Here is a 27,967-nt window from a genome sequence, read left to right as displayed (position 1 = left end):
GGCGAAAGGGAAGCAAGAATATTTTCAGTTTTAGGGGCACTATTCTATTCCACAAGTTATTTTGAAAATTTTATTTACTTTAAAAGATAATATCAGGCTGGATATGGGGCTCACATTTGTAATCCCAGCTCTTTGAAAGGCCAGTGTGGGAGGACTGCTTGAGCCCAGGAGTTCAAGACCAGCCTAGGCAATCTACTGAGATGCTGTCTCTATTTTTTTAAAAAAAGAAAAAACATATAACATCACCGATTGTGTTGCCTAGCACATGGGAACAAACTAGAATGTTGAGACCTTTAGAGTCTAAAATTTTTTTTTCTAGTCAACAGAACTATGCAGAAAAGATTTAGCACAGCAGGCCTGACTGCTGTTTTTTGAGAGGTCTGCTTAAAAGGTTGGCCCTTGGCTGGTGTCTGGGAATGTCAGTTTAGGGAGTGTTAACATCACTCTAACTGCTAAGAGGTGGCTTACTGCACCTAAACTGTTTGTACGAACAATATGGTTTATGCAAATACCTACTTTCCCTCTGGGAGTTTGGAATTTGGGTACATGCCAGGCAGCAAGTACTATGTGACCAGCCTCCAATAAACCTCTAGACAACAAGTCTCTAATGAACTTCCTTGGTGGACAACATTTCACATGCCACAGCTCCTTCCAGGGTAAATTGAGTATGCTCTGAGTGTCTCCACTGGGAGAGCACTCTTAGAAGGCTGCACCTGGTTTCCCCCAGAATTTGTCCCCTGTACCCTTTTTTATTTCCTTTCACTGTAATAAATCATAGCCATGAGTAGGACTATATGCTGAGTCCTGTGAGTTCTCCAAGCAAATTACCAAAGCTGGGGGTGGCCTGGGGTACCCCAACACAAAAAGTGTTAAGTCATTTCTTCAGAAACGTATTTGCCATGCACAGTCTCATCCCACTTACCCCCCTCCAAAAAGGGGAATGAGAAGCAAAGAAAGGATGAAAGAGAAATGACTCTTGCTGCTTGCCACTTATAGATGTTTTCATAGCCTCCAATGCGGACTACTGAAATTTGATAGACCAAAGCTGCTGTGAAACGTCATCCAGAGCATACAGTATTAAGGAATATGACAGTTTAATTTCTTCACAGTGCAAGATATAGAAAGACATTCTTTTAGTTAAAATAGATCTCTTTAGTATGTAAGCTCATCATATGATTCACTAGCAAACACTTGCTTATAAATCCACTAGCAACTGGTACTATATATTTTGTACTGGATAAGTAGAGTAACACTAGGATTCATCAATCGAAATGAGATAATTTTAAAACTAAAAGAGAGCACTAGTAATAATTAGGCCAGAACAACAGGTGTAAACTGTTGTTTACCTGGCAAAAAGACACCTAAAGAAACCAGATTAATTTCGTAAGAAAACCATATGGTTCTGCAGATAGCTTATTGTAATGCTATCTCAATTCGAAAGAGAGGGAAAGGCGTTCGGTGATATTTGTTGAATCTTTTCCCAAGGAGAAAAGATTTAAGCTTGATTTTGAAGAATGAGGAAGAGATAAAATGAGAAGAGTTTGAGTGATGTGATAGAGTCAGGAAAAGAGAAGCTATGCTTAGGAAGGACAAAAGGTTTGTGACTAAAGGTTTTGTTTGGAGGAGACAGAAATGAGAGTTGAGGTAGAAAAAATAGAATGAGTGTAGATTTCATATATAGGCAGTGCAAAAACTTGAGAAGGAGGCTGACAAGAAACAAGCAACATTCAAGATTAACATGAGGACAGTGCAGCATACAGTAATTAAGTGGTGGCCTAGGTACATGTGAATATAAAAAGATCTCTTATCTGATAATGGTGAAGGTGTCTGGCGCACCCCAGCAAGAAAGAGAAGCTGAATGATGTGGGTGTGAGAAGCAAGGAAAAAGCCAAAGATAAATTTGATACAAAAAAATAATACTACTAGGCTGAGCGTGGCTCCATGCCTATAATCCCAGCAATTTGGGAGGCCGAGATGGGAGGATCACTTGAGGTCAGGAGTTCAAGACCAGCCTGGCCAACATAGTGAAACCCTGTCTCCACTAAAAATACAAAAATTAGCTGGACATGGTAGTGCACACCTGTAGTCCCAGCTACTTGGGAGGCTGAGGCATGAGAATTGCTTGGACCCAAGAGGTGGAGGTTGCAGTGTGCCAAGATCATGCCTCCGCATTCCAGCCTGGGCAACAGAGTGAGACTTGGTCTCAAAAAACAAATAAATAAATCATAATCATAATCATAATACAAGCATTAACAGATAATTTAAAAATGAGAGGTAGGAGCAAATTTGGGAAAAGAGGGTGAGGTGCAAGATTTCACATTTCACTAGGAATTGGTCAATCTAAAGTCTTGGTAACCAGCCAGAGGACAGTGCAAAGACAGTCAGGCACAACAAAATCATCCCTTGAGAGATGTTCATCCAGATATTATAAACAATGTGAAAGTAGAAGAGGTTTCAGGGACAGAAATTGAAGGATAAGAATAGAGATATTAAGAACTATGCCTAAGGACTTTACTTCATTTAGGAAGTGCCTCAAGAGGAACCTACTGAAAGAGTAGTTAGTGATAGGTGGAAAACCAACATCTGGGTGTCTAAAGGGAATCTATTTTCCTCTATACTTTTTTCTTAATTATAAATGTAAAAATATTCATTATTGTAAGCTTATTTATTATTTGTTACTATGACAAAAAAAATGTGAAGATAGTAAGAATTGCAATCCCACTGTTTAATATTTTGATGTGTAACACACACACACACACACACACTTATTTTAAAACAAACCTGGTATAATACTGTATATTCTGGTTTATAATCTGCTTTTTTTCCTGCTTATTTGTATGAATATTTCTCAATGTCTTTAAATGATTCTCCAAATAAAACTTTTAACATATCACACTCCATTTTTGGTCAAACTACATTTGTATATTTACTCCAATTATTATTTGTGACATTTCAGATGTTTCTAAATTTCTGCACTTATGAATAACTCTTGGATCAATATTTAAACAATATTTACACAATTTTTGTGCTCATCTCTGATAATTTCTTTGGGGTAAATTCTTACCAAGAGAAATCATCTCAACTGCCTAGCATGTTTCAGGTTTGTTGAAATACAATGTCAAATTTACCTTAAGAATGATTAAATTTTTTTATGCTCCCACCGGGAGAACAAAAGTGTGCCCAGTTTCCTATACCTTCACTAACAATAGATATTATCTTGAACAAATTGAAAATGACATGTTGTTATTGCGTTTTCAAATACATGTGACACTGAAACTAACCATTTTTATTATAGTTTATATTTCCTTCTTAGTCAATGCCTGTTTGCCTTCTTAGCCCATTTTTTCCATTGAAGTGTTTACCTTTCTGACACTGATTTGCAAACGCTTCTTGTATGTAAGAGATGACAGCCCCATGTCATATGTTGTTTAAATTCCCTAATGGTTTGACATTTAATTTGGTTTAATGTTTCTTGAAACAGATTACTTATTTTTATGCATTCAGGTCTTTCTACATTTCCTTCATGCTTAGAAAAGAATTATTTATTCACATAACAAATATTACTCCTTTCTATCCACCATAAAGTCTATAATCTTGACAAGTTTGCTTCTGATTCTCCAACTGTTTACTCCAATGGCCTAATTGATGGCCTTGGGATTTTGTTAATAAAAGATGACCCTTCAATTCAGTCCTGGAAATGGGCAGCCACTTATTTTTCATGAACGAAATGAATACAGAGTCAGCTGTGCAGGTAGGAAGGCACAGAGGAGCCTTTCTGAGAACAAGTTAATAAGCTTGGTGCTGACAGAAGGACCAGAGCTGTTCTAGAAAGGAGCAGATGACTTTTAATGCCATGTCACAGAATTAAATATTTTTATGGCAGCATCTCCCCGCAACAGATTTGATTCCTAGAGGGGCGAAGGGAGGGGGGGACCAAAGCTACATTTTGCCTTGTCTATATTGTATACCCTGAGAAGCTACTTTAACAAAATTTGTTAGTTGTGTTGTGTTCTAAGAGGTATCTCCTGGAAAAGAAGTGTGTGTGTACTTGTGGAGTGAGGTGGGGGAGGAGGATGTTACTATGCTATTATCTTTTCCAGCCTCCATTTAAATATGGAACCATGAATGAATATTCTATTATACCATAGCCTAAGCTACTAGCAAGGCAAGTAATAAATATTGAGCTAAGTTGTCAGGAAAAATTGAGGTATATTCTCTAGAGCCCTTTAAAATTAGGATAATGTTATCATTTCCTTAAAATGGTTTAAGCAGTATCTTTTCAAAGGATATCCTCTCATATGTATCGGAGCCTAAAGTTCTTTTTTTTATTTTATACTTTAAGTTTTAGGGTACATGTGCACAATGTGCAGGTTTGTTACATATGTATACATGTGCCATGTTGGTGTGCTGCACCCATTAACTTGTCATTTAGCATTAGGTATAACTCCTAATGCTGTCCCTCCCCACTCCCCCCACCCCATAACAGTCCCTGGGGTATGACGTTCCCCTTCCTGTGTCCATGTGTTCTCATTGTTCAATTCCCACCTATGAGTGAGAACTTGCGGTGTTTGGTTTTTTGTCCTTGCGATAGTTTACTGAGAATGATGGTTTCCAGTTTCATCCATGTCCCTACAAAGGACATGAACTCATCATTTTTTATGGCTGCATAGTATTCCATGGTGTATATGTGCCACATTTTCTTAATCCAGTCTATCGTTGTTGGACATTTGGGTTGGTTCCAACTCTTTGCTATTGTGAATAGTGCCGCAATAAACATACGCGTGCATGTGTCTTTATAGCAGCATGATTTATAGTCCTTTGGGTATATACCCAGTAATGGGATGGCTGGGTCAAATGGTATTTCTAGTTCTAGATCCCTGAGGAATCGCCACACTGACTTCCACAATGGTTGAACTAGTTTACAGTCCCACCAACAGTGTAAAAGTGTTCCTATTTCTCCACGTCCTCTCCAGCACCTGTTGTTTCCTGACTTTTTAATGATGGCCATTCTAACTGGTGTGAGATGGTATCTCATTGTAGTTTTGATTTGCATTTCTCTGATGGCCAGTGATGATGAGCATTTTTTCATGTGTTTTTTGGCTGCATAAAAGTCTTCTTTTGAGAAGTGTCTGTTCATGTCCTTTGCCCACTTTTTGATAGAGTTGTTTGTTTTTTTCTTGTAAATTTGTTTGAGTTCATTGTAGATTCTGGATATTAGCCCTTTGTCAGATGAGTAGGTTGTGTGAAAATTTTCTCCCATTTTGTAGGTTGCCTGTTCACTCTGATGGTAGTTTCTTTTGCTGTGCAGAAGCTCTTTAGTTTAATTAGATCCCATTTGTCAATTTTGGCTTTTGTTGCCATTGCTTTTGGTGTTTTAGACATGAAGTCCTTGCCCATGCCTATGTCCTGAATGGTATTGCCTAGGTTTTCTTCTAGGGTTTTTATGGTTTTAGGTCTAACATGTAAGTCTTTAATCCATCTTGAATTAATTTTTGTATAAGGTGTAAGGAAGGGATCCAGTTTCAGCTTTCTACATATGGCTAGCCAGTTTTCCCAGCCTAAAGTTCTTTAAGGCCTCTAAGACCACCCATAATTTTCCTGTAGTCAATTTGTAAAAAGGCACTTGGCCATAGCCCTGGGCATGGTAGATGATGGTGTACTGGTGATAATTAGATGAATGTCTCTTTACATAACTACATCCACATCCATACCATAACCCCATTCACTCTTAGGTTTATTCTAGTGCAATGTATTAAGACATTTGGTCTTAACATCACTTAAGACATTTTGGTACATGTAAACATAGTATTAAATTACAACAAGCAGTACCAAATACAATAAGGTTAATATGTCCAAGAAATTTAAAATAGAAATCTAGTTTTTCTTAATGGCAGATTGTCTTCCATCAGTTTAGCATCAAAATCTTTCCATAAGCACATAATTATATATTAAATTATACTATTTTTAATAGCATGTGTTAATAACAGAAAGCATACTGATGAAGTCATATATAAATATTAAGCACAACAAAACTTCCCAATGTTAAACATCTTTAAATAAAGATATTTGATGCTGTCGATAAGAACATATGCCTGTTGGAAAAAAAAGGAATCAGATGCCAAAATTACACTCCTATTTCTTTTTGAGGCTGTGGGAACTTTGTAACACTCTGAGTTGTCAAGCATGCCTTCTGGTTGAACTCAGAGGTAGGAGAAATAAGAAAAGGAATAAAGAGAGCCGAGGACCAGGTTGAATTTGAAAAGCAGTTCAGGAAGGGAGGAGGTTTTCTTAGCAGAAAGATCAGGAAAGAGGCTCTGGATTGCAACACCTATAAGTGAAGAGAGACGAAGAAGAGACGAAAGGAGACTGCATGGTTCCCGATCACTTTTTAGACAGCAGTGTTGAGCTGTGGGTGAGCTACCCAGCAACTCCCTGCTAGTGGTGTTCACTTCAGAGTACACCAGGAGGCGGAGGAGAGATGAGGGCTGCTTCATGTTTTCTTTTGTTGTTGTTGTTGTTCGCAAGGTGACAATGGCAAGGGAGTCTGTTTATTTATTTATTTATTTATTTATTTTGGACATACTTTGTCACTGAAATTGGAACTACAATATTCCTTAGTAAAAGAACTAGCCTTGACTTTATGAATTATAGTTAAAACACTACCAATGGGAAGAATAAAATATATTTCGGACAGAGGGAAGAAACAAACTGCTTACATGTGTAGATGTGAGCAAAATATTTATTCATTTCTTCCCAAAGAATTTGATATAAAATAATTGAAATTTTAAAACATGTAGTGGTGGGGCACAGTGGTTCATGCCTGTGATCCCAGCACTTTGAGAGGCTAAGGCAGGCAGATCACTTAAGGTCAAGAGTTCAAGACCAGCCTGACCAACATGGTGAAACCCCGTTTCCGTTAAAAATACAAAAATTAGCTGGGCTTGGTGGCACGTGCCTGTAATCTCAGCTACTCAGAAGGCTGCAGCACAAGAATTGCTTGAACCCAGGAGGCAGAGGTTGCAGTAAGCTGAGAGTGCACCACTGCACTCCAGCCTGGGCAACACAGCCAAACTCCATCTCAAAAATAAAATAAAATAAAATAAAATGTGTAGCTGTGTATCTATCTTTCCCACAATGCTGAAGCAAAGCCTTAAAATCAATGTCACAGATATTTTAACTTTAATCTGAAGGCCATAACATGAATTTAATAGGTCCCGTCCCTTTAAAAATGCTCAAAAAGAATAAAAGTGAAAGATCTTGTTTCAACCTTTCTCATTGTTGAAAGAAATATTGACCCTTCACTTGGAACAGTTATAATGTGTTTAAAGTATCGTCCATAGTAAGTGCTCAATTAATTTAGCTATTGCTATCATAATTATTTTATTAAATAGTAGCAGATTTTGAGATAGTTTTACCTTTGGAAATTTTGACTTTATATGACTTAATGCCTTTTCCATTATTTCAGTTGGAAAAGCTTACCTCTTGTAAATGAGACTCCTTTTTCTTTGCAGACAAATTTAAATGCTTTTCAAGGATAGAGTAATATTTTTCACTCTCTTTGTCAAACTTCTTCTTTCCATCCTAAAGGAGAGCAATAACAACAAAAAATATTTAATTCAGAGCATCCAGAAAACCCTGACTTTCACCATTCCCATCGAAGTCCCATGTAATTATTTCATAAAGATAGTGAGTCCCAACTATGCGTAAAATCTTAATTTAGTAAAAATAGGAAGATGGAAGTGAAACAAGCCATTTCAGTATGTACTCTGCTCTCAAAAAAGCTTTCCATCTTGCGGTGAGAAATACATGTATAAACAAACAGGGCAAGTCACATCTCCTTTGGAGTAAATGGAACTGTAGTATGGGTAGGGGCCAGGCTGGCTACAGTACAGTCCCACCAAGAGCTCTATAATTGACTCTTAACAGTAGATTCTGATCCAGTAGGTCTGAGACGTGATCAAGAGAAAAACGTCTTTTTTAGGCTTTTTGTTGATTCAGATGAGTCAATATATAATGTCTGGAGAACCCACTCACATGAAATCTTTTCACAGAATCATATTATTTCTCAGCCACAAAAGACACCTGAAATATCAAACAACTCATTCTTGACATGGAGGAAAAGATGTTTAAATGCTGGTAGCTTCAAATAATTAAATAAGAAAATTTGAAGTCGAATAAATTGAAAGGATTAATAACCTCTGTACCATAAACTCTGAACATAACTCTAATAGCTGACCTTTGTTCCTGATATGTTGGAATTTTGGGGAGCAACTGGGAGGAGGAATAGCTGAGAAGGGAGTAACTTTACTTTTTATCTTATGTCATGCTTCCATAGAAATGCAAATGGAATCAAATATTGAAGGGAAGAGGACATATCTGGGCATATAATCTTCTACAACTATAAATGTTGTATCCACCAGATACGTCTTTTCCATTTATAAGTCCATATGAAACAAATACTAAGTAACTACAATCATAAATTTCATTGGCCAAAGAAGTACTATTCCTTCCTTTTATTTCAGTGTCTCTGAAACTGCAACCTCTGGATCGCCTGAATTAGGTGTTTATAAGCACGTTCAGAATGCAGATTCCTATTTTTCTCCTTCCAGAGAGTCTGGAACTGATTTTTTTTTAACAAGTTCATTATGTGTTTGTAACGCATAATGCTTTGCTTCATTACTTGCCTAAATACCTAGAAGAGGTTACTCAAAAATAATCAATGAACAGATGCACAGATGGGTGGGTGGAGGAAGGGAAAGAGAGAGGGAAGTATGAGATTGGTGCAGAAGTAATTGCGGTTTTTGAACCTAATTGAAGAGAAGGAAAATCTTCTAGCTTAAGGGATTTTTCCTGCTATTCTGAGGTTGTCAGATCCAGGTTTACCTATCTAGGAAATGCTATTTTGATCCATTGGCACTCTTAACTTTCTTCTCAGTTATACTTCCAAGAACCATCATAATCTTTTTCCATGTGTAGAATTTTAGGAAGTGAGTTGGTAAAATTGAGCTGAAAAGGAAGAGTAAGTAAAGTTCTGCTTTAAGAGTTCACATCACTTTTAGACCATGTAAGAAGTACTGAGATGTTTGTACATTAAAATATTACCATCTATAAATGGGGGGGAGGCAATAAATCAAACTATTCAAATAATTCTTACTACTTAAGGAGAAAATGTGGTCCTACTAAGATAAACACAACTAGAAAATGAGTAGGATTCCACCACAAAAGGTGTGTTAAGAAGCTCACATTACTAAATATGAAATAGCTGACCCAAAGGAAAAGAGAGGCCCAAGGTTCAGGATAGAGAGGCTAGTCCTCTCCACTCACTGCTGGAGTAGATACCCAGGTGAATTTCTCATCTTTTGCTTAGTGGATGTTACTCTTTAATATGGCACTTTATGTCCACAACTTACCTGCAACGTACCTCTCTAAATAGAGGTCTCTCTCACTAGCTCTTTTTCAGCTCCCTATCCATGATCCTTTTTTCTTTTCTCTCTCTAGGTCATTCCCTCTGACATAAATGCTCATTTCTTCCAATTTCCACACATTCAAATTATATCTACTTTTAGCATCTAGCTCAAATAAATGCCATTCATAATTCCCTTCTTTCAACTCTCTCCTTTTCGAATGCTCATATAGTTATATATATGGGTCTCTACTAGGGTTCATGTTCTACTTACAGCAGAGATTTTATGTATACACCCCCATCTACCTTAAAATGGAACGCCTAATGAAAACTCAATAAATATTTAATAAGTAAATTCTTCTTCTTACAATAGTGGCCACCACAGACCCTCACAGACATTCTGTTTGTTCAACAAACTGTTATCCATGGTACAAGGGACAAATCTGTACAAACAGTCCTAACTCAAATCCACTAAGTGAGCAACCAGCCAGGTTACAGTACAGTACAGAAAACTGACTCCCTTTCATCTTAAAATAGATGCTTAAAATTTCTCACTTTTCATAGAAGAGGAAGAAACTGGTTTCAGGAGGAGAGTGCACAGCTGTGGTGACGATACTTGCATCTTTGTTTTCAGTTTGTGTAGGGTGACATTTTTGGAAAGGTTAATTTGGAGCCAATCCATCAGCATTTCTGGCAATACAAAAATCATTCTGAGAACCACCTCCTGGACTCTTATTCAAACCCGGCCCCTTCACACCACCAGGCCACAAAAAAAGATATCAAGGGTTCCAATGGTGTAGGTAACAAAAGCACATTCGGTTTAAGCACAAAATTAAAGAGCTGAGATAAAAGACTAGGCCACATGAAGAACAACTATAATCTAGGGAAGCACGCTCTAGAAAACAAAAAGCACTTTTCCTTGCAACTCACATCTCCTCCAAAAGCCATGATTTACTGCTCATGTAAGCCAAGTCGTATTTGGACTTAGCAATGTAACCCCATATAGCTACCGCTTGTCTCTTGTGTTACTTGTTGTGGACATCAAACTAAGAATTTTCTCTGAAATAAGCGCTGCTTAAGGTAGGGAAAAATAACCCATGAATTGTTCCTAAATGCTGTTCATGATCACTGTTTTCTTATTGATATGGCATTATTTACAAAAAATAGAGACTTCATACTGTAATGGGATGTTTTCTGTCAGTCCACAGTAAGTGCATTTAAATTAAGTAATCATTTAAAATAAAGTCACAATAAAATAATAATCTCGATGGAAAAAAGATGAGAAGTGAGGTAGAAGGGGTGTCCTAGAAGATAAATGACCATATATAAAGGGTAGTACTGTTTTTAGTATCATAGTTGCTGCCGTTACTTACTATATGTCTATGCAGATAAAGATGGAGAGACAGGGAGAGGAGACACAGAGACAGAAGGCAACTACTGTCTAAATATATAAAATATATCCTCAAAAATGGTGAATTAGTTCTCAGACCCAATTCTAGCTGGTGAAAAGTAAGCTACATTTGGGTCTGCAATCAGATGGCTTTCTAATCTACACTGCACTTATTCCAGGCATAGTGCTCACATTATTACTTACTAACCATAACCATGGTCACGACACATATCCATTTTATGCACTCAAACGAGGAATGGAAGGAAACTACTGTAGCACAAACTCCAAGTGTCAACTTTACTCTTAAAATTATGGCTTGTATTAATTTTAAAAATGTCAAATATTTATAAGACTGTAGGCATATCACAAAGATAAAAATATATTAAAATACACACTCTTACAACCAACTGATCTTTGAAAAAGTTGACAAAAATATATAACGGGGAAAGGACACCCTATTCAATAAATGATGCTGGAAAATTGGACAGCCATATGCAGAAGCATGAAACTGGACCCCGATCTTTTCTCTCACCATATACAAAAATTAACTCAAGATGGGTTAAAGACTTCAAGGTAAGATCTGAAACTATAAAAATCCTAGAAGGCCGGGTGCCGGTGGCTCATGCCTGTAATCCCAGCACTTTGGGAGGTGGATCACCCGAGGTCAGGAGTTCGAGACCAGCATGGCCAACATGATGAAACCCTGTTTTTAATAAAAATACAAAAATTAGCTGGGCATGGCGACGGGCATTTGTAATCCAGCTATTCGGGAGGCTGAGGCAGGAGAATTGCTTGAACCCTGGAGGCAGAGGTTGCAGAGAGCCAAGATCGTGCCACTGCACTCCAGCCTGGGCAACAAGAGTGAAACTCTGTCTCAAAAAGAAAAAAACAAAAACAAAAACAAAAAAAAAACAAGAAAAGTCCTAGGAAAAAAAACCTAGGAAAACTCTGGCCTATAGAGAGAATGTATGACTGAAACCTCAGAAGCAAATGCAACAAAAACAAAAAATAGAACTTAATTAAGCTAAAAAGCTTCTAAACAGCGAAGAAATAATCAACAAGTAAAAAGACTACCTGCAGAATGGGAGAAAGTATTTGCAAACAATCCATCCAACAAAGGGCTAATATCCATAACCTACAAGGAATTCAATCAACCCCACAATAAAAAGACAAATAACCCTATTAAAAAGTAGGCAGAGGATATGAAGACATTTCTCAAGAGAAGACACACAAGCAGCTAACAAACATATGAAAAAATGCTCAATGTCTCTAATCTTCAGAGAAATGCAAATTAAAACCACAGTGAGATACCATCTCACATCAGTCAGAATGGCTGGTCAGAAAACCACAGATGCTGGCGAGACTGCAGAGAAAAGGGAATGATTATACCCTGTTGGTGGAAATATAAATTATTTCTATTGAAAACAGTATGAAGGTTTTGCAAATAACTAAGAATAGAGCTACCATTTTACCTAGCAATCCCAGTACAAGATGGGATTACCCAAAGGGAAAGAAATCATTAGATCAAAAAGTTACCTGCACTCACATGTTTATCACAGCAGCATTCACAATAGAAAACTCATGGAATCAACCTAAGTGTCCATCGATGGATAGTTGGATTTTATAAATGTGATATATATACACCATGGAATACTTACTACTCAGCCATAAGGAAGAATGAAATCATGTCTCTTGCAGCAACATAGATTGAACTGGGGACCATTATCCTAAGAAAAATGACTCAGAAACAGCCAAAAACTGTATATTCTAACTTATAAGTCAGAGCTAAAAAATGGGTACATATGAATATACAGAGTGGAGTAATAGACACTGGAGACTCCAAACAGTGGGAGGCAGGTGAAGGATGAAACATTACCTGTTGGGTACAATGAACACTATTCAGGTGATGAGTAGACTAAAACCCTGGAATACACACTATTGTTTTAAAAGAAGCCAACTCAATGTCTTCCACTGATGACAAGCAAGTACCAAAGATGAAGAACAAACTTTACCACACTTAATCATAAATAGACATAAATTATAAAAATGTTATCTAACCACATTTTTCTATAAAAGACTACTAGAAAGCTTTGTTTAAATACTTAAATTAGAAACCTTCATTTTAATGTTACTAGAAGTTTTTAAAAATAAGTGAATATTTCTACATTTCTTTGTAGGAAAAGAACCTGTCATTAATATTGATTCATGATATTTTCAACAGTCTCAGTATTATTAATTGCCACATAGGATATTGTGAAATTTCCCAAGCAACTATTTATGTTATCATTTTAGTATAGCCATTACCTAAATAAGCACTAATTTAGAAATCCTTCAACTTAAGTAATAGTAAAAACCTATAGCTAAGTTTCTATTCCAAAAACATGAGGAATTCTTATAAATTATCATGGTGCTATGCTCTGAAAATACATAAGAGGATTAGAGGTAGCCCCAACTACCACCCCTAATTAGATTTCTTCTTCCTCTGATGGTGGGATGTACTCCTTGCCTAGAATGGCAGCCCACAGCAGCATCACCACCTCTGATTCCCAGAAGGGCCAGTTGCTAGCACAGTCCATCCCACATTGTTTAGGTATTACCTGGGACCCAAGGGATCTTGGCATCCAGAAGCTCAATTTGGTGAGAATATTGGTGTGGCTTGCACAGCAGTGTCTCTCCCGTGGCTGATTCCACCCAACAACTCCTAATCTCTCCAACCCATTCTCCACCAACTCCCCCATCCGCAATCAGCTGAAATCCAGACATCCCAAAATGGCTTCTTTCTGGAGGGTTGTACCATTATAATTCACCATATCTTTTGCTTTCCCAATTACATCATTGCCACCACCACCAGGTGATCAAACTCACAGGAACCAAAGGATTCACATTTGCATTTACAAGGAACTCCTTCAAACTGGACAGAAAGAAGCAAACAGATAATGCATGTCAAGGATATGAAGGGATAATACACAAAAGAGGAAACCTGAAGTGTAACATGCATATGAAGAGTTGTTCAAACTCATTCATTATTGAAGACAAGCAAATTAAATCCATGAGATATTACATTATATCAATGGGATGCTATACGAGTTAGAAAGTTGAATGATGCCATGTGCTGAGAGCATGTGGAGACATAGGGACCCTTAGGTACTACTGATGGGATTGTAGAGGGGTGAAGTCTTTTTAGAGGGAAACATTGCACTACTAAGGGACATATATGTGTGTCCTAAGAACCAACTTCTGGGTGTATCTCTCAATGAGATGCTAACAGAAATGTCCACAGCAAACATGAATGAGCATATTCATTAAGGTGTTATCTATGGGAACAGAAAAGGAGCTGGGGTATTTGTTAGAGGGTACATAAATTATATTAGGTGTGTACTATGGAGTGCTACACGGAAGTTAGAGAGAAATATTGAATGTTGATGGATCTCAAAACACAGTTCTGGGTAGAAAAATTTAAAACAAATAGATAAATAAAACAACATAATTTATAGAAATCAAATTTAAATAAGGAAGAGGGCTATTAAAAACAGAAAATGGAGTTTTAAAACATAAAGAAGGATATCAGAAGCCCATCTGACTAATAGAACTACTGAATAAGAGATAATAAAATCAAGAGAAATGCCAAAAAAAAATTTCAGGAAAATTTCCAGAATGAATTTTTTTTAAAAGTTTCCATATTAAAATGGCCCAATATGTACACTGTACAATGAATGAGAAAATAAACAAAAGGCATGTCATCATAAAATGTTTAAAAAACATGGATAAAATGAAAACCTAAAAGCCACCCGTAAGAAAATGGAGCTTACATAAAAATCATCAGAAATCAGAATAATAATGGATCTTCAACAGCATAAAAGAAGCAATAAATCAAAATCCATAGCCTTCAAATTTCTGAGGACTAATTCATCCAAACCTAGCTTTCTATTTCTAGTTAAATTATCAATCCAGGTTGAGGGTAGAAAAAAAATATTTACAAATGTGCAAGACCTCAAAAATTCTACTGCTTCTGTACCATTTCTCAGGTGAATACTGAGTGGTGTGCTCTGCTCACATGAGGGAATAAATCAAGGAAGTTAGGCACAAGATCTGAAAAAGCAGGAATCCTTTCAGTTTAAAGAGTCACAGGGAACTCCCAAAATCATGGTAATATGATCTCCCAGAAAATTAGATGGACAAGTAAGGCTTTGAACTTTAAAGCAACCAGCTAAGATGAGAGTTACAGGAGAAATGTCTCTAAACAAATGGAATGGAGAAGGTATTATCTTATATGTTTAAACATATTAAGACTATCGCCCTGGCCAGAGTGCAGTGGCAACATCTTGGCTGACTGCAGCTTCCACCTCCAAAGTCAAACGATTCCCGTGCCTTGGCCTCCCAAGTAGCTGGAACCACATGCATGCACCACCACGCCTGGCTAATTTTGGTATCTTTAGTAGAGATGGGGTTTTGTTATGCTGGCCAGGCTGGTCTCAAATTCCTGGCCTTAAGTGAACCACCTGCCTCGACCTCCCAAAGTGGTAGGATTACAGGTGTGAGCCACTGCGTCCGGCCCAAGATTTGTTTTATAATTATATCCTTGTACTTGGAAACAGAAAATTAGCAAAATTTGAAAGTAAGGCAATTATTGATGCCAAGAAAAAATTATGCAAAAAAAGTAATCATAGAATCTGATATGGTTCACCTATGAACCATAATTATATTGTTATGTGAACAATAAGCGTTGATCTTTTTAAAAATGTAATCAAATGATATATATTTGGAAGGTAGCAGGAAGGGAAATATGTTTGAAGTAGTAGTGGTTGTGCTACTGTAAGGATGCTAAATATTCATCTTCCATAGGTGGAAGTTAATTATTAAAGACATACATAGTTTTCAATAATCTAACCATATGTGAAGGCATATAAATTATAAATTAAGCCAGCTCCTTGTTCCAACTCTATTCAAAAGTTCTGATCCCTGAAAGCAAATACTCGTAAATTTTTAAGCTATTGATTCACATTTATCTCCACTTTTCTAAATAATATATTCACTTTACTTTTTCAATTTTAGGCATTGTTAAATTCTTCAATAAATGAATCCTGTTTTAAAAATGAGAAGAAAAGGAGAAACAAATGGAGATGGGATAGAGAAAGAGGAGGAGAAACACAAAAGTTGAAAAATTGATAAGAATGAACAAAAATTAGAAGGGAGAGAAGAGAAAGTTTCCTAAGGGTATAATGACACCCAGTTCACAAGTAGATTTTTATTAATTCATTCATTAACTTGAGCTTTTAGTAAATACCCATTTTGTGACTGGTACTGATGCTCAGTGCTGACCAAGACTGGGAGAACAATTAACAGTGGTTGTAAAGTAGTTTGCATACCAGAACTTCACATACAAATTCTACAAGGTAAGAATAATAAAGCCTCATTTTATAAGCATGAAAACATTATCAGAGAAGAGAGAAGTAATCTGACCAAGGTCATAGAGCTATGACAGGCACAGCAGATAATAAAAATTAAATCTGTCTGGTTCCCAGTTCCGTGTTCCTTGCACAGTAAAATGCAACCTAAGGAAGCAGCAGATTAAAAGTACAGCACTTCATTTCTTCCAAAAACAAAACAAAAAAAAAGGTGAAGAGGTGAGGTGGGAGTTGAAGGAGAAAAAGGACAAAAGGAAGAAGAGAGGGAAGAAAGAAAGAAGAGTGAACAAAGAAAGAGATTAAGGAAAGAGGGGATGAGAGGCCGGGCACGGTGGCTCATGCCTATAATCCCAACACTTTGGGAGGCCAAGGTGGGTGGATCATCTGAGGTCAGGAGTTCGAGACCAGCTGGGTCAACATGGCGAAACCCTGTCTCTACTAAAAATACAAAAATTAGCCGGGCATGGTGGCATGCACCTGTAATCCCAGCTACTTGAGAGGCTGAGACAGGAGAATCCCTTGAATCTGGGAGGCAGAGGTTGCAGTGAGCAGAGATCACACCACTGTACTCCAGCCTAGGCAACAGAGCAAGACTCCATCTCAAAAAAAAACAAAAAGGAGATGAGAGAGGAAAAGTAGGAAGTAGAGGAGGTGTTGGGTATTTATAATGCTACTTTAAACCTTGTGAGAGAAAAAGAATGATGTTGAAAGCATACGTCAGCATCTGCGATGGTTAATACTGAGGGTCAACTTGATAGGATTGAAGGATACAAAGTATTAATCCTGGGTCTGTCTGTGTGGGTGGTACCAAAAGAGATTAGCATTTGAGTCAGTGGGCTGGGGAAGGCAGATCCACCCCGAAACTGGTGGGCACAGTCTAATCAGCTTCCAGTGAATATAAAGCAGGCAGAAAAATGTGAAAAAGAGAGACAGGCCTAGCCTCCCAGCCTACATCTTTCTCCCATGCTGGATGCTTCCTGCCTTCGAACATCGGACTCCAAGTTCTTCAGTTTTGGGACTCAGGCTGGCTCTCCTTGCTCCTCGGCTTGCAGACTGCCTATTGTGGGACCTTGTGGATCATGTAAGTTAATACTTAATAAACTTTCCTTTACATATATAAATATATTCTGTCCCTCTAAGAGAACCCTGACTAATACAGCAGCCAATTGTCAATCTCCTCTTGGAGCTGTGGGAAAACATGGAAGACTGGAATCAGGAGGCAGACAGTGTGTGGAGTGGCTACAAGCTGATGGCTCTGACATCAAGTTAGGGACAAAACTAGGGTTACATAATGCTGCATACCAGACAGGATATTTGGAAAATCACCTTGGGTAAATTTGGAGATTTCCTCATTAAAGTTACTGAAGCTTTTTTCCATGCCAAGCATTTGGATTTCTCTGCTCTTCTGGGATGACAAAGAACTTGAATGAAAAAATATGAAATGGTAAAATACTAGGCATAACAAAGACTACTTAGACCACTTATAACAAGTACTGGATCTGACTGTAACTAACAGATGTATTTTTTTCTTATTCCTGAGGTAAAGCAATAGCAGTAGAAATTAAATTTTTATATTATATTACATATAATACTGCTTTAGTTCAAGTTTCCTAGAAAACATTGCCTGAGGCAAAGCTTGCCTGCTAAAGCTTGGTGTGTGTGTGTGTGTGTGTGTGCACGCACGCGCGTGTGTGTGCACACATCTTGGACAGCAAGATTGAAGAATAAAGAGATGTGAGACAAGGAGAGAAGGTAAATACAAGTGGTCTCAGCTGAGCTGGCCACAGCAGCATGAGGAGCCAGCCAGCTGTTCTACCTCTATGGCACATCTCTATTCATGCTGCCCAAAATCAATACACCTTGGGGCCATTCATTGGTTAAGCAAGCAAGAAGCAAGATTTATCTGCCAGTTCATTCCCATAATTGATCAAAATTCACCCCATGGAACAAGAACTCTCCCACCTTTCAGTGGCACTTGGCCCCTCTAGCAGTCATGGGAGAGGCCAGAGCCCAGAGGTGTCAGTGCAGTACTCTACCCATGGTCTAGACGTTGGGAGGAGCCAATGTGCCCTGAAGCCTCTGCACCATACATGCTGTGGTTCCCACTGCAGCAGGAGTCTGCACTGGAGCCAGGTCTTGAGCACGTGAAAGGGAAAAGGGGTGATACGTGAAAGGGAAAAGGGGGACATAACCTGGGCTCAAGACCAATATACATAGTCCTAAGATGTATATAAAAGTTAACATCTTTATTGAGTGTGTTATCTCTATGATTTTACAACAAGAAAAACAACACATTTTCAAGAGCTTTGCAGGCTCATTCACAATCTTATTCTCGTGATCCAATTGTGTATATTTTCCTATCAATAAGGATTTCTGGAAGATTAGGCTTGTAGATAGGAAAAAAATCAACATATTACCATGACTCCCATCTTAAAGAGTGCAAAAATGAGGTTCATGGAAATTAATTATAGGCCATTCAGTCAGCAAGAGGATGGAGTCTAGACTAAAACACAACACCTTTCTCAAAATCAGCATTAAACAGCACAACTGCTTAGTTTTAACATTTAAAGGAAAATAACTGCCCCACTCTTCAAAGGGTTAAAGTGTTTTGGTCATTGTTACAGAATTAGCCACATGAGCCAAATCCAGGAACTGCCTTTGACTGAATATCTGCTTATGGAATCCCCTTTTCTGCTAGTTTTATTACAAAAAGAAAAAAGAGGGTCTCTTCCAAGATGGCCGAATACGAAGAGCTCTGGTCTGCAGCTCCAAGCGGCATCGATGCAGAAGATGGGTGATTTCTGCATTTCCAACTGAGATACCTGGTTCATCTCATTGGGACTGGTTGGACGGTGGGGGCAGCCCATGGAGGGCAAGCCAAAGCAGGGCAGGGCATTGCCTCACCTGGGAAGCTCAAGGTGTCAGGGGATTTCCCTTTCCTAGCCAAGGGAAGCCATGACAGACTGTACCTGGAAAAACGGGACACATTGTGCTTTTCCCAAGGTCTTAGCAACACCAGACAAGGAGATTCTCTCCTGTGCCTGGCTCGGTGGGTCCCATATCCACGGAGCCTTGCTCACTGCTAGCACAGCACTCTGAGATCAAACTGTGAGGTGGCAGCCTGGCTGGGGAAGGGACATCCACCATTGCTGAGGTTTGAGTAGGTAAACAAAGTGGCCAGGAAACTCGAACTGGGCAGAGCCCACCGCAGATCAGCAAGGCCTACTGCCTCTATAGACTCCACATCTGTGGGCAGGGCATAGCTGAAAGGCCGCAGACAACTTCTGCAGACTTCAACGTCCCTGTCTGACAACGGTGAAGAGAGCAGTGGTTTTCTCAGCACAGCGTTTGAGCTCTGAAAACAGACAGAATGCCTCCTCAAGTGGGTCTCTGACCCCCGTGTAACCTAATTGGGAGACACCTCCCAGTAGGGGCCGACAGACACCTCATATAGGCAGATGCCCCTCTGGGATGAAGCTTCCAGAGGAAGGATGAGGCAGCAATATTTGCTGTTCTGCTGCCTCCGCTGGTGATACCCAGGCAAACAGGGTCTGGAGTGGACCTCCAGCAAACTCCAACAGACCTGCAGCTGAGAGACCTGACTGTTAGAAGGAAAACTAACAAATGGAAAGGAATAGCATCAACGTCAAAAAAAAGGACATCTACACCAAAAACCCAACTGCAAGTTACCAACATCAAAGACCAAAGGTAGGTAAAACCACAAAAATGGGGAAAAATCAGAGCACAATAGCTGAAAATCTAAAAACCAGACTGCCTCTTCTCCTCCAAAGGATTGTAGCTCCTCACCAGCAACAGACCAAAGCTGGACGGAGAATGACTTTGAAGAGTTGACAGAAGTAGGCTTCAGAAGGTCAGTAATAACAAACTTCTCTGAGCTAAAGGAGCACGTTCTAACCCATTGCAAAGAAGCTAAAAACCTTGAAAAAGGGTTAGACAAATGGCTACCTAGAATAAACAGTGTAGAGAAGACCTTAAATGACCTGATGGAGCTGAAAACCATGGCACGAGAACTTCATGACACATACACAAGCTTCAATAGCCGATTTGACCAAGTGGAAGAAAGGGTATCAGTGATTGAAGATCAAATTAATGAAATAAAGTGAGAAGACAAGTCTAGGGAAAAAAGAGTGAAAAGAAATGAACAAAGCCTCCAAGAAATATGAGACTATGTGAAAAGACCAAATCTACGTTTGATTGGTGTACCTGAAAGTTATGGGGAGAATGGAACCAAGCTGGAAAACACTCTTCAGGATACTATCCAGAAGAACTTCCCCAACCTAGCAAGGCAGGCTAACATTCAAATTCAGGAAATACAGAGAATACCACAAAGATACTCCTCGAGAAGAGAACCCCAAAACACGTAATTATCAGATTCACCAACGTTGAAATGAAGGAAAAAATGTTAAGGGCAGCCAGAGAGAAAGGTCGGGTTACCCACTAAGGGAAGCCCATCAAACTAACAGCTGATCTCTCGGCAGAAATCCTACAAGCCGGAAGTGAGTGGGGGCCAATATTCAACATTCTTAAAGAAAAGAATTTTCAATCCAGAATTTCATATCCAGCCAAACTAAACTTTATAAGTGATGGAGAAAGAAAATACTTTACAGACAAGCAAATGCTGAGAGATTTTGCCACCACCAGGCCTGCCTTACAAGAGCTCCTGAAGGAAGCACTGAACATGGAAAGAAACAACCGGTACTAGCCACTCCAAAAACATGCCAAATTGTAAAGACCGTCGATGCTATGAAGAAACTGCATCAATTAAAAGGCAAAATAACCAGCTAACATCATAATGACAGGATCAAATTCAGACATAACAATATTAACCTTAAATGTAAATGGGCTAAATGCCCCAATTAAAAGACACAGACTGGCAAACTGGATAAAGAGTCAAGACCTATCAGTGTGTTGTATACAGGAGACCCATTTCACGTGTAAAGACACACATAGGCTCAAAATAAAGGGATGGAAGAAGATCTACCAAGCAAATAGAAAGCAAAAAAAAAAAAAAAAAAGAAGCAGAGGCTGCAATCCTAGTCTCTGATAAAACAGACTTTAAACCAACAAAGATCAAAAGAGACAAAGAAGGCCATTACATAATGGTAAAGGGATCAATTCAACAAGAAGAGCTAAGTATCCTAAATATATACGCACCCAATACAGGAGCACCCAGATTCATAAAGCAAGTCCTTAGAGACCTACAAAGAGATTGAGACTCCACACAATAATAATGGGAGACTTTAACAAGATCTGTCAATATTAGATCAAGGAGACAGAAAGTTAACAAGGATATCCAGAAGGTTAACAAGGATATCCAGGACTTGAACTCAGCTCTGCACCAAGCAGACCTAATTGACATCTACAGAACTCTCCACCCCAAATCAACAGAATATACATTCTTCTCAGCACCAGATTGCACTTATTCTAAAATTGACCACATAATTGGAAGTAAGCACTCCTCAGCAAATGTAAAAGAATAGAAATCACAATGAACTGTCTCAGACCACAGTGCTATCAAATTAGAACTCAGGATTAAGAAACTCACTCAAAACTGCACAACCACATGGAAACTGAACAATCTGCTCCTGAATGACTACTGGGTAAATAACGAAATGAAGGCGGAAATAAAGATGTTCTTTGAAACCAGTGAGAACAAAGACACAACATACCAGAATCTCTGAGACACATTTAAAGCAGTGTGCAGGGGAAATTTATAGCACTAAATGCCCACAAGAGAAAGCAGGAAACATCTAAAATTGACACCCTAACATCACAATTAAAAGAACTAGGGAAGCAAGAGCAAACAAATTCAAAAGCTAGCAGAAGGCAAGAAATAACTAAGATGAGAGCAGAAAACACAAAAAATCCTTCAAAAAAACAGTGAATCCAGGAGCTGGTTTTTTGAAAAGATCAACAAAATTGATAGATGGCTAGCAAGACTAATAAAGAAGAAAAGAGAAAAGAATCAAATAGATGCAATAAAAAATGATACAGGGGATATCACCACCGATCCCAGAGAAATACAAACTACAATCAGAGAATACTATAAACACCTCTAATGCAAATAAACTAGAAAATCTAGAAGAAATGGATAAATTCCTGGACACATACACCCTCCCAAGACTAAACTAGGAAGAAGCTGAATCTCTGAATAGACCAATATCAGGCTCTGAAATTGAGGCAATAATTAATAGCCTACCAACCAAAAAACAGTCCAGGAGCAGACAGATTCAGAGCCGAATTCTACCAGAGGTACAAAGAGGAGCTGGTACCATTCCTTCTGAAACTATTCCAATCAACAGAAAAAGAGGGAATCCTCCCTAACTCATTTTATGAGGCCAGCATCATCCTGATACCAAAGCCTGGCAGAGACACAACAAAAAAAGAGAATTTTAGACCAATATCCCTGATGAACATCAATGCAAAAATCCTCAATAAAATACTGGCAAACTGAATCCAGCAGCACATCAAAAAGCTTATCCACCACAATCAAGTTGGCTTCATCCCTAGGATGCAAGGCTGCTTCAACATACACAAATCAATAAATGTAATCCATCACATAAACAGAACCAAACACAAAAACCACATGATTATCTCAATAGATGCAGAAAAGGCCTTCGACAAAATTCAACAGCCCTTCATACTAAAAACTCTCAAAAAAACTAGGTATTGATGGAACATATCTCAAAATAATAAGCGCTATTTATGACAAACCCACAGCCAATATCATACCAAATGGGCAAAAACTGGAATCATTTCCTTTGAAAACTGGCACAGGACAAGGATGCCCTCTCTCACCACTCCTATTCAACATAGTGTTGGAAGTTCTGACCAGGGCAATCGGGCAAGAGAAAGAAATAAAGGGTATTCCATCAGGAAAAGAGAAGTCAAATTGTCCCTGTTTGCAGATGACATGATTGTATACTTAGAAAACTCCACTGTCTCAGCCCAAAATCTCCTTAAGCTGATAAGCAACTTCAGCAAAGTCTCAGGATACATAATCAATGTGCAAAAATCACAAGCATTCCTATACACCCATTACAGACAGAGAGCCAAATCATGAGTAAACTCCCATTCACAATTGCTACAAAGAGAATAAAATACCTAGGAATCCAACTTACAAGGGATGTGAAGGACCTCTTCAAGGAGAACTACAAACCAGTCCTCAACAAAATAAAAGAGGACACAAACAAATGGAAGAACATTTCATGCTCATGGATAGGAAGAATCAATATTGTGAAAATGGCCATACTGCCCAAGGTAATTTATAGATTCAATGCCATCCCCATCAAGCTACCAATGACTTTCTTCACAGAAATGGAAAAAACTACTTTAAAGTTCATATGGAACCAAGAAAGAGACAGCATTGCAAAGACAATCCTAAGCCAAAAGAACAAAGCTGGAGACATCATGCTACCTGACTTCCAACTATACTACAAGGTTACAGTAACCAAAACAGCATGATAGTGGTACCAAAACAGATATACAGACAAATGGAACAGAACAGAGGCCTCAGAAGTAACACCACACATCTACAACCATCTGATCTTTGACAAATCTGACAAAAACAAGAAATGGGGAAAGGATTCCCTGTTTAATAAATGGTGCTGGGAAAACTGGCTAGCCATATGTAGAAAGCTGAAACTGGATCCTTTCCTTACATCTTATACAAAAATTAATTCAAGATGAGTTAAAGACTTAAATGTTAGACCTAAAAGCACAAAATCCCTAGAAGAAAACCTAGGCAATACCATTCAGGACATAGGCATGGGCAAGAACTTCATGACTAAAACACCAAAAGCAATGGCAGCAAAAGCCAAAATTGACAAATGGGATCTCATTAAAGAGCTTCTGCCTGGCAAAAGAAACTACCATCAGAGTGAACAGGCAACCTACAGAATGGAAGAAAATTTTTGCAATCTACCCATCTGACAAAGGACTAATATCTAGAATCTACAAAGAATTCGAACAAATTTACAAGAAAAAAAAAAAAACCCCATCAAAAAGTGGGCAAAGGATATGAGCAGACACTTCTCAAAAGAAGACATTTATGCAGCCAACAGACACATGAAAAAATGCTCATCATCACTGGTCATCAGAGAAATGCAAATCAAAACCACAATGAGATAGCATCTCATACCAGTTAGAATGGCAATCACTAAAAAAGTCAGGAAACAGCAGTTGCTGGATAGATTGTGGAGAAACAGGAATGCTTTTACACTGTTGGTGGGAGTGTAAATTAGTTCAACCATTGTGGAAGACAGTGTGGCGATTACTCAAGGATCTAGACCTAGAAATACCATTTGAACCAGCGATCTCATTATTGGGTATATACCCAAAGGATTATAAATCATGCTACTATAAACACACAGGCACACGTATGTTTATTGCAGCACTATTCACAATAGCAAAGACTTGGAACCAAGCCAAACATCCAACAATGATAGACTGGATTAAGAAAATGTGGCACATATACACCATGGAATACTATGCAGCCATAAAAAAGGATGAGTTCATGTCCTTTGCAGGGACATGGATGAAGCTGGAAACCATCATTCTGAGCAAACTATCACAAGGACAGAAAACCAAACACTGCATGTTCTCACTCATAGGTGGGACTTGAACAATGAAAACACTTGGACACAGGGCAGGGTACATCACACAATGGGGCCTGTTCGGGGGGTGGGGGCCTGGGGGAGGGATAGCATTAGGAGAAATACCTAATATAAATGATGAGTTGATGGGTGCAGCAAACCAAGATGGCACATGTATACCTATGTAACAATCCTGCACGTTGTGCACATGTACCCTAGAACTTGAAGTATAATAAAAAATAAAATAAAAAAGAAAAGAAAAAAGAACACCCATTTGACAGAGCTCCACCCCTTTTCACTGTAACAGAACCCTTTAATAGTAGGAAGGCACATGGCTGCTAAGAATAGAGAGTACAATTCCCTGTCTCCTAGCAATGAGATGTGTGCATGTGACTAAGTTTTCATCAGAAAACTGGGCAGAAACATTGGGGGAAGCTCCCAGATGCCTTCCTCAAATACACCTGGCGCTCCTTCTCCTTCAGCATTTCTTCCCTCCAGCTGGAAGAACATGGTCTGAACTTGTACTGCAGAATGCCCTCAGCTGGCTTCCTCTGACCCTCCTTCCTTGACCTTTGATCTCAGGATTAAAAAAAAAAGGGGGGGGTTGCTCTTTTATAAGAATAGTTCTAGGAAAAAAATTATTATTGCAGATATTTATTTTCTAAGGCCCAATTTCCATAATCAGATTGTGGGACTCCCCAGGATAAAGACATGGCAGAGAGAGAGAAATACGGACAGAGACAATGATTTTGACTGGTTTACCAGTCCAAAATGCTAATAGTGCTGAGGTTGGGAAATCCTAGACTAAGCTGTGAGCTAACAAGTTACTTACCACACAAAAAGGACTGGTGAATGAATGCATGAATGAATGATGTTTAGCTAATTCTATAAACACTGTCAACAGTCATAACTGTCCTCTCGGTTTTACCACTAGTTACATTACACTGCACACTTCACCACTCTAGGGCCTTGGCCTCCTTCTCTATCATGTAAGAAAGCACGATTAAACTATTTCAGCTTAAACATTCTGGAACCAAGTGGAGTATAGGTAAGAATTTGGTTACTTAAAGCACAAACAGTATTTTTCTTGTGGTCCTGTATATAAACTGTTCCTAGGCACATCTCCCATGAGGAACACTTCACAGGGATGGCCACAGGTGTTGCGGCCCTGTATGTTGGCAAATGACCCCAGATGCAATAAGGTCATCGACCGGTGGGAATATCAAGAGTTAGAAAGGTGGGAATTGTAGAAAATATCTACTACTGCCCTTTCAACAGCTATCTTAGCACTGCTTTGTCCTTTTTAGTTTGGGGTTGTAGATTTCAATGATAAAATTCCATTATCAAAATTTCACATTAAGTGATGAGAGCAATGAAAGGCTTAAAGGAAGGAAAGAAGAAGCAAACGGTGCTGGCATTGAAAATTGTCTGCTTGTGAGGCAAACATGATAACCAGCATTATGGAAATCATCATAAAAATTGTCAGCTTGGTAGTTAAAAGAGAAGGCTGGGTGGTAGTGCTGCCACTTAGCTACTTTCAAGTCACATGGCTTAGTCCACAAACTTAATGAATCTCAATTTTCAGTCACAAAAATATACCTTTTCTTTTCATTTTACTTTACTGTGCAGTTTCAGCACTCAGTGAATGCTGACGTTTTGTTATCCTTCACTATTGCTTTATAATCAAGAAGTCCCTCTGTCACATCACATAAAGATGACCAGAACACTTGCAAAAATGCAGTCTGTAAGTCAAGCCACTATCTTGTCTCTTGTGAAATTACCCATGTCACCACTCATACAGCTCACGAAAGTCTAGACTATGTTTACAACTATGCCAAGTCCGTGAGTGAGGGCTGGTCATACCTTACACCATTAAACTCAAATATCCTGAAGAACTATTTGGCAGAATACATTCTGATATTTCTTTAAAATATAGAAGTGTAGCTGACTGAAAATTTTCCATTACTTTATTTTCACTGGAATACAACCTGTCTCAAATTCAAAATCCTCACTCTTAAACAATGCTTAATCTTTTCTTATATTTGCAAAGGATTGCAAAGAAAAAATAAAATAGCCACTGGTGGGTAAAATGTGAGATTAATTCTCAGGCATGGGGTGATTCAATATTTCTCAGGAATTACTTAACTAATGTTTTTTAATAATGAACTCACTGCAGTTTTGAGACTTAAAAACTAAGTTGTGAAAATAACTTATAAACTAGAGAAAACCTAAAATAAATATTTCTATCAATTCTGTTTACTGCTTGACTTGAGAAATAGCGTTCTTCTTTATGAAGGAATTTATCAATTAGAATTAGGAAAATTCCTAAAAGCTTAGTTCTGTGGTCACCAAAAATTCAAAATTAATTATTACTAATAATTTATCATTCTTTCTTCCAACTCTTAATACACCAATTGATACAAATTAAGTTTTAGGTATTATAATTTCTATAAATTTAAAAAAAATCTTCAAATGCAATTCAGTTTTATGTTGAAGAAATTAAGTTGAAATTTTCCTTTCAGTTAAATTGAATAAGGTGACAATCGGTCCCGTTTGTCAATTATTTGTGATTTTAAGTTCCTTCTCACCTTCAGTCTTATTTATGGCTTTTCAGCCATTCATTGTTGCCAAAATAAATACAAAGAAAAATTTTATCCTAACTTAATCGATTCTATTACAAACAATACTTGAAAAATAATTAGAAAGTTCATTTTAATGCAAAGGCCAAGAAGAAGCATTATCTATTTGTTCTTTCCTATACTTCAAATATTTTCTCTCCATATCGTGAGGTCCAACATCAACCTACAACAAACAAAACATTTAATGAAACTAACTTACAATAACATAAAGCTGAAATTTAAAACACTGAGACTCAAAAAAGCCCCCCCTACACACACACACACCCCTAAATGTTTCTCTGAGTAAGGATGCTGTCATTTCTCATAAAATGATCCCTCAACTCTCTATGGAAATGACAGCATTCAAATACTTCTGACATTCTGATGAATACAAGATGAGCACCGAAAAGGAAATCCAAGGTGAAGGAAATAACTTACAAGTTCCTTTAGTTGCTTGTAAAATCGAAGTGTGTCACATGGTGACCACCTGTTCTCCATCTCCAGTGAGGATGCAACAGAAGAAAATGGACTGAATC

The 27,967-nt window shown here is 38.2% G+C and overlaps 1 protein-coding gene across 1 annotated transcript in view; it reads right to left on the bottom strand.

The window, feature by feature from the left end:
• Window positions 1–27,967, bottom strand: part of ARHGAP42 (Rho GTPase activating protein 42) — a 316,155-nt gene that overhangs the window by 70,841 nt on the left and 217,347 nt on the right. The window contains exon 5 of the mRNA XM_055272874.2: window positions 7,480–7,581. Coding sequence (XP_055128849.1) covers window positions 7,480–7,581 — 102 coding nt within the window. The remainder of the gene's footprint in view (window positions 1–7,479; window positions 7,582–27,967) is intronic.

This window comes from Symphalangus syndactylus, chromosome 3, assembly GCF_028878055.3.
Source record: "Symphalangus syndactylus isolate Jambi chromosome 3, NHGRI_mSymSyn1-v2.1_pri, whole genome shotgun sequence".
Taxonomy (NCBI): domain Eukaryota; kingdom Metazoa; phylum Chordata; class Mammalia; order Primates; family Hylobatidae; genus Symphalangus; species Symphalangus syndactylus.
This window is presented reverse-complemented; position numbering and strand designations above follow the sequence as displayed.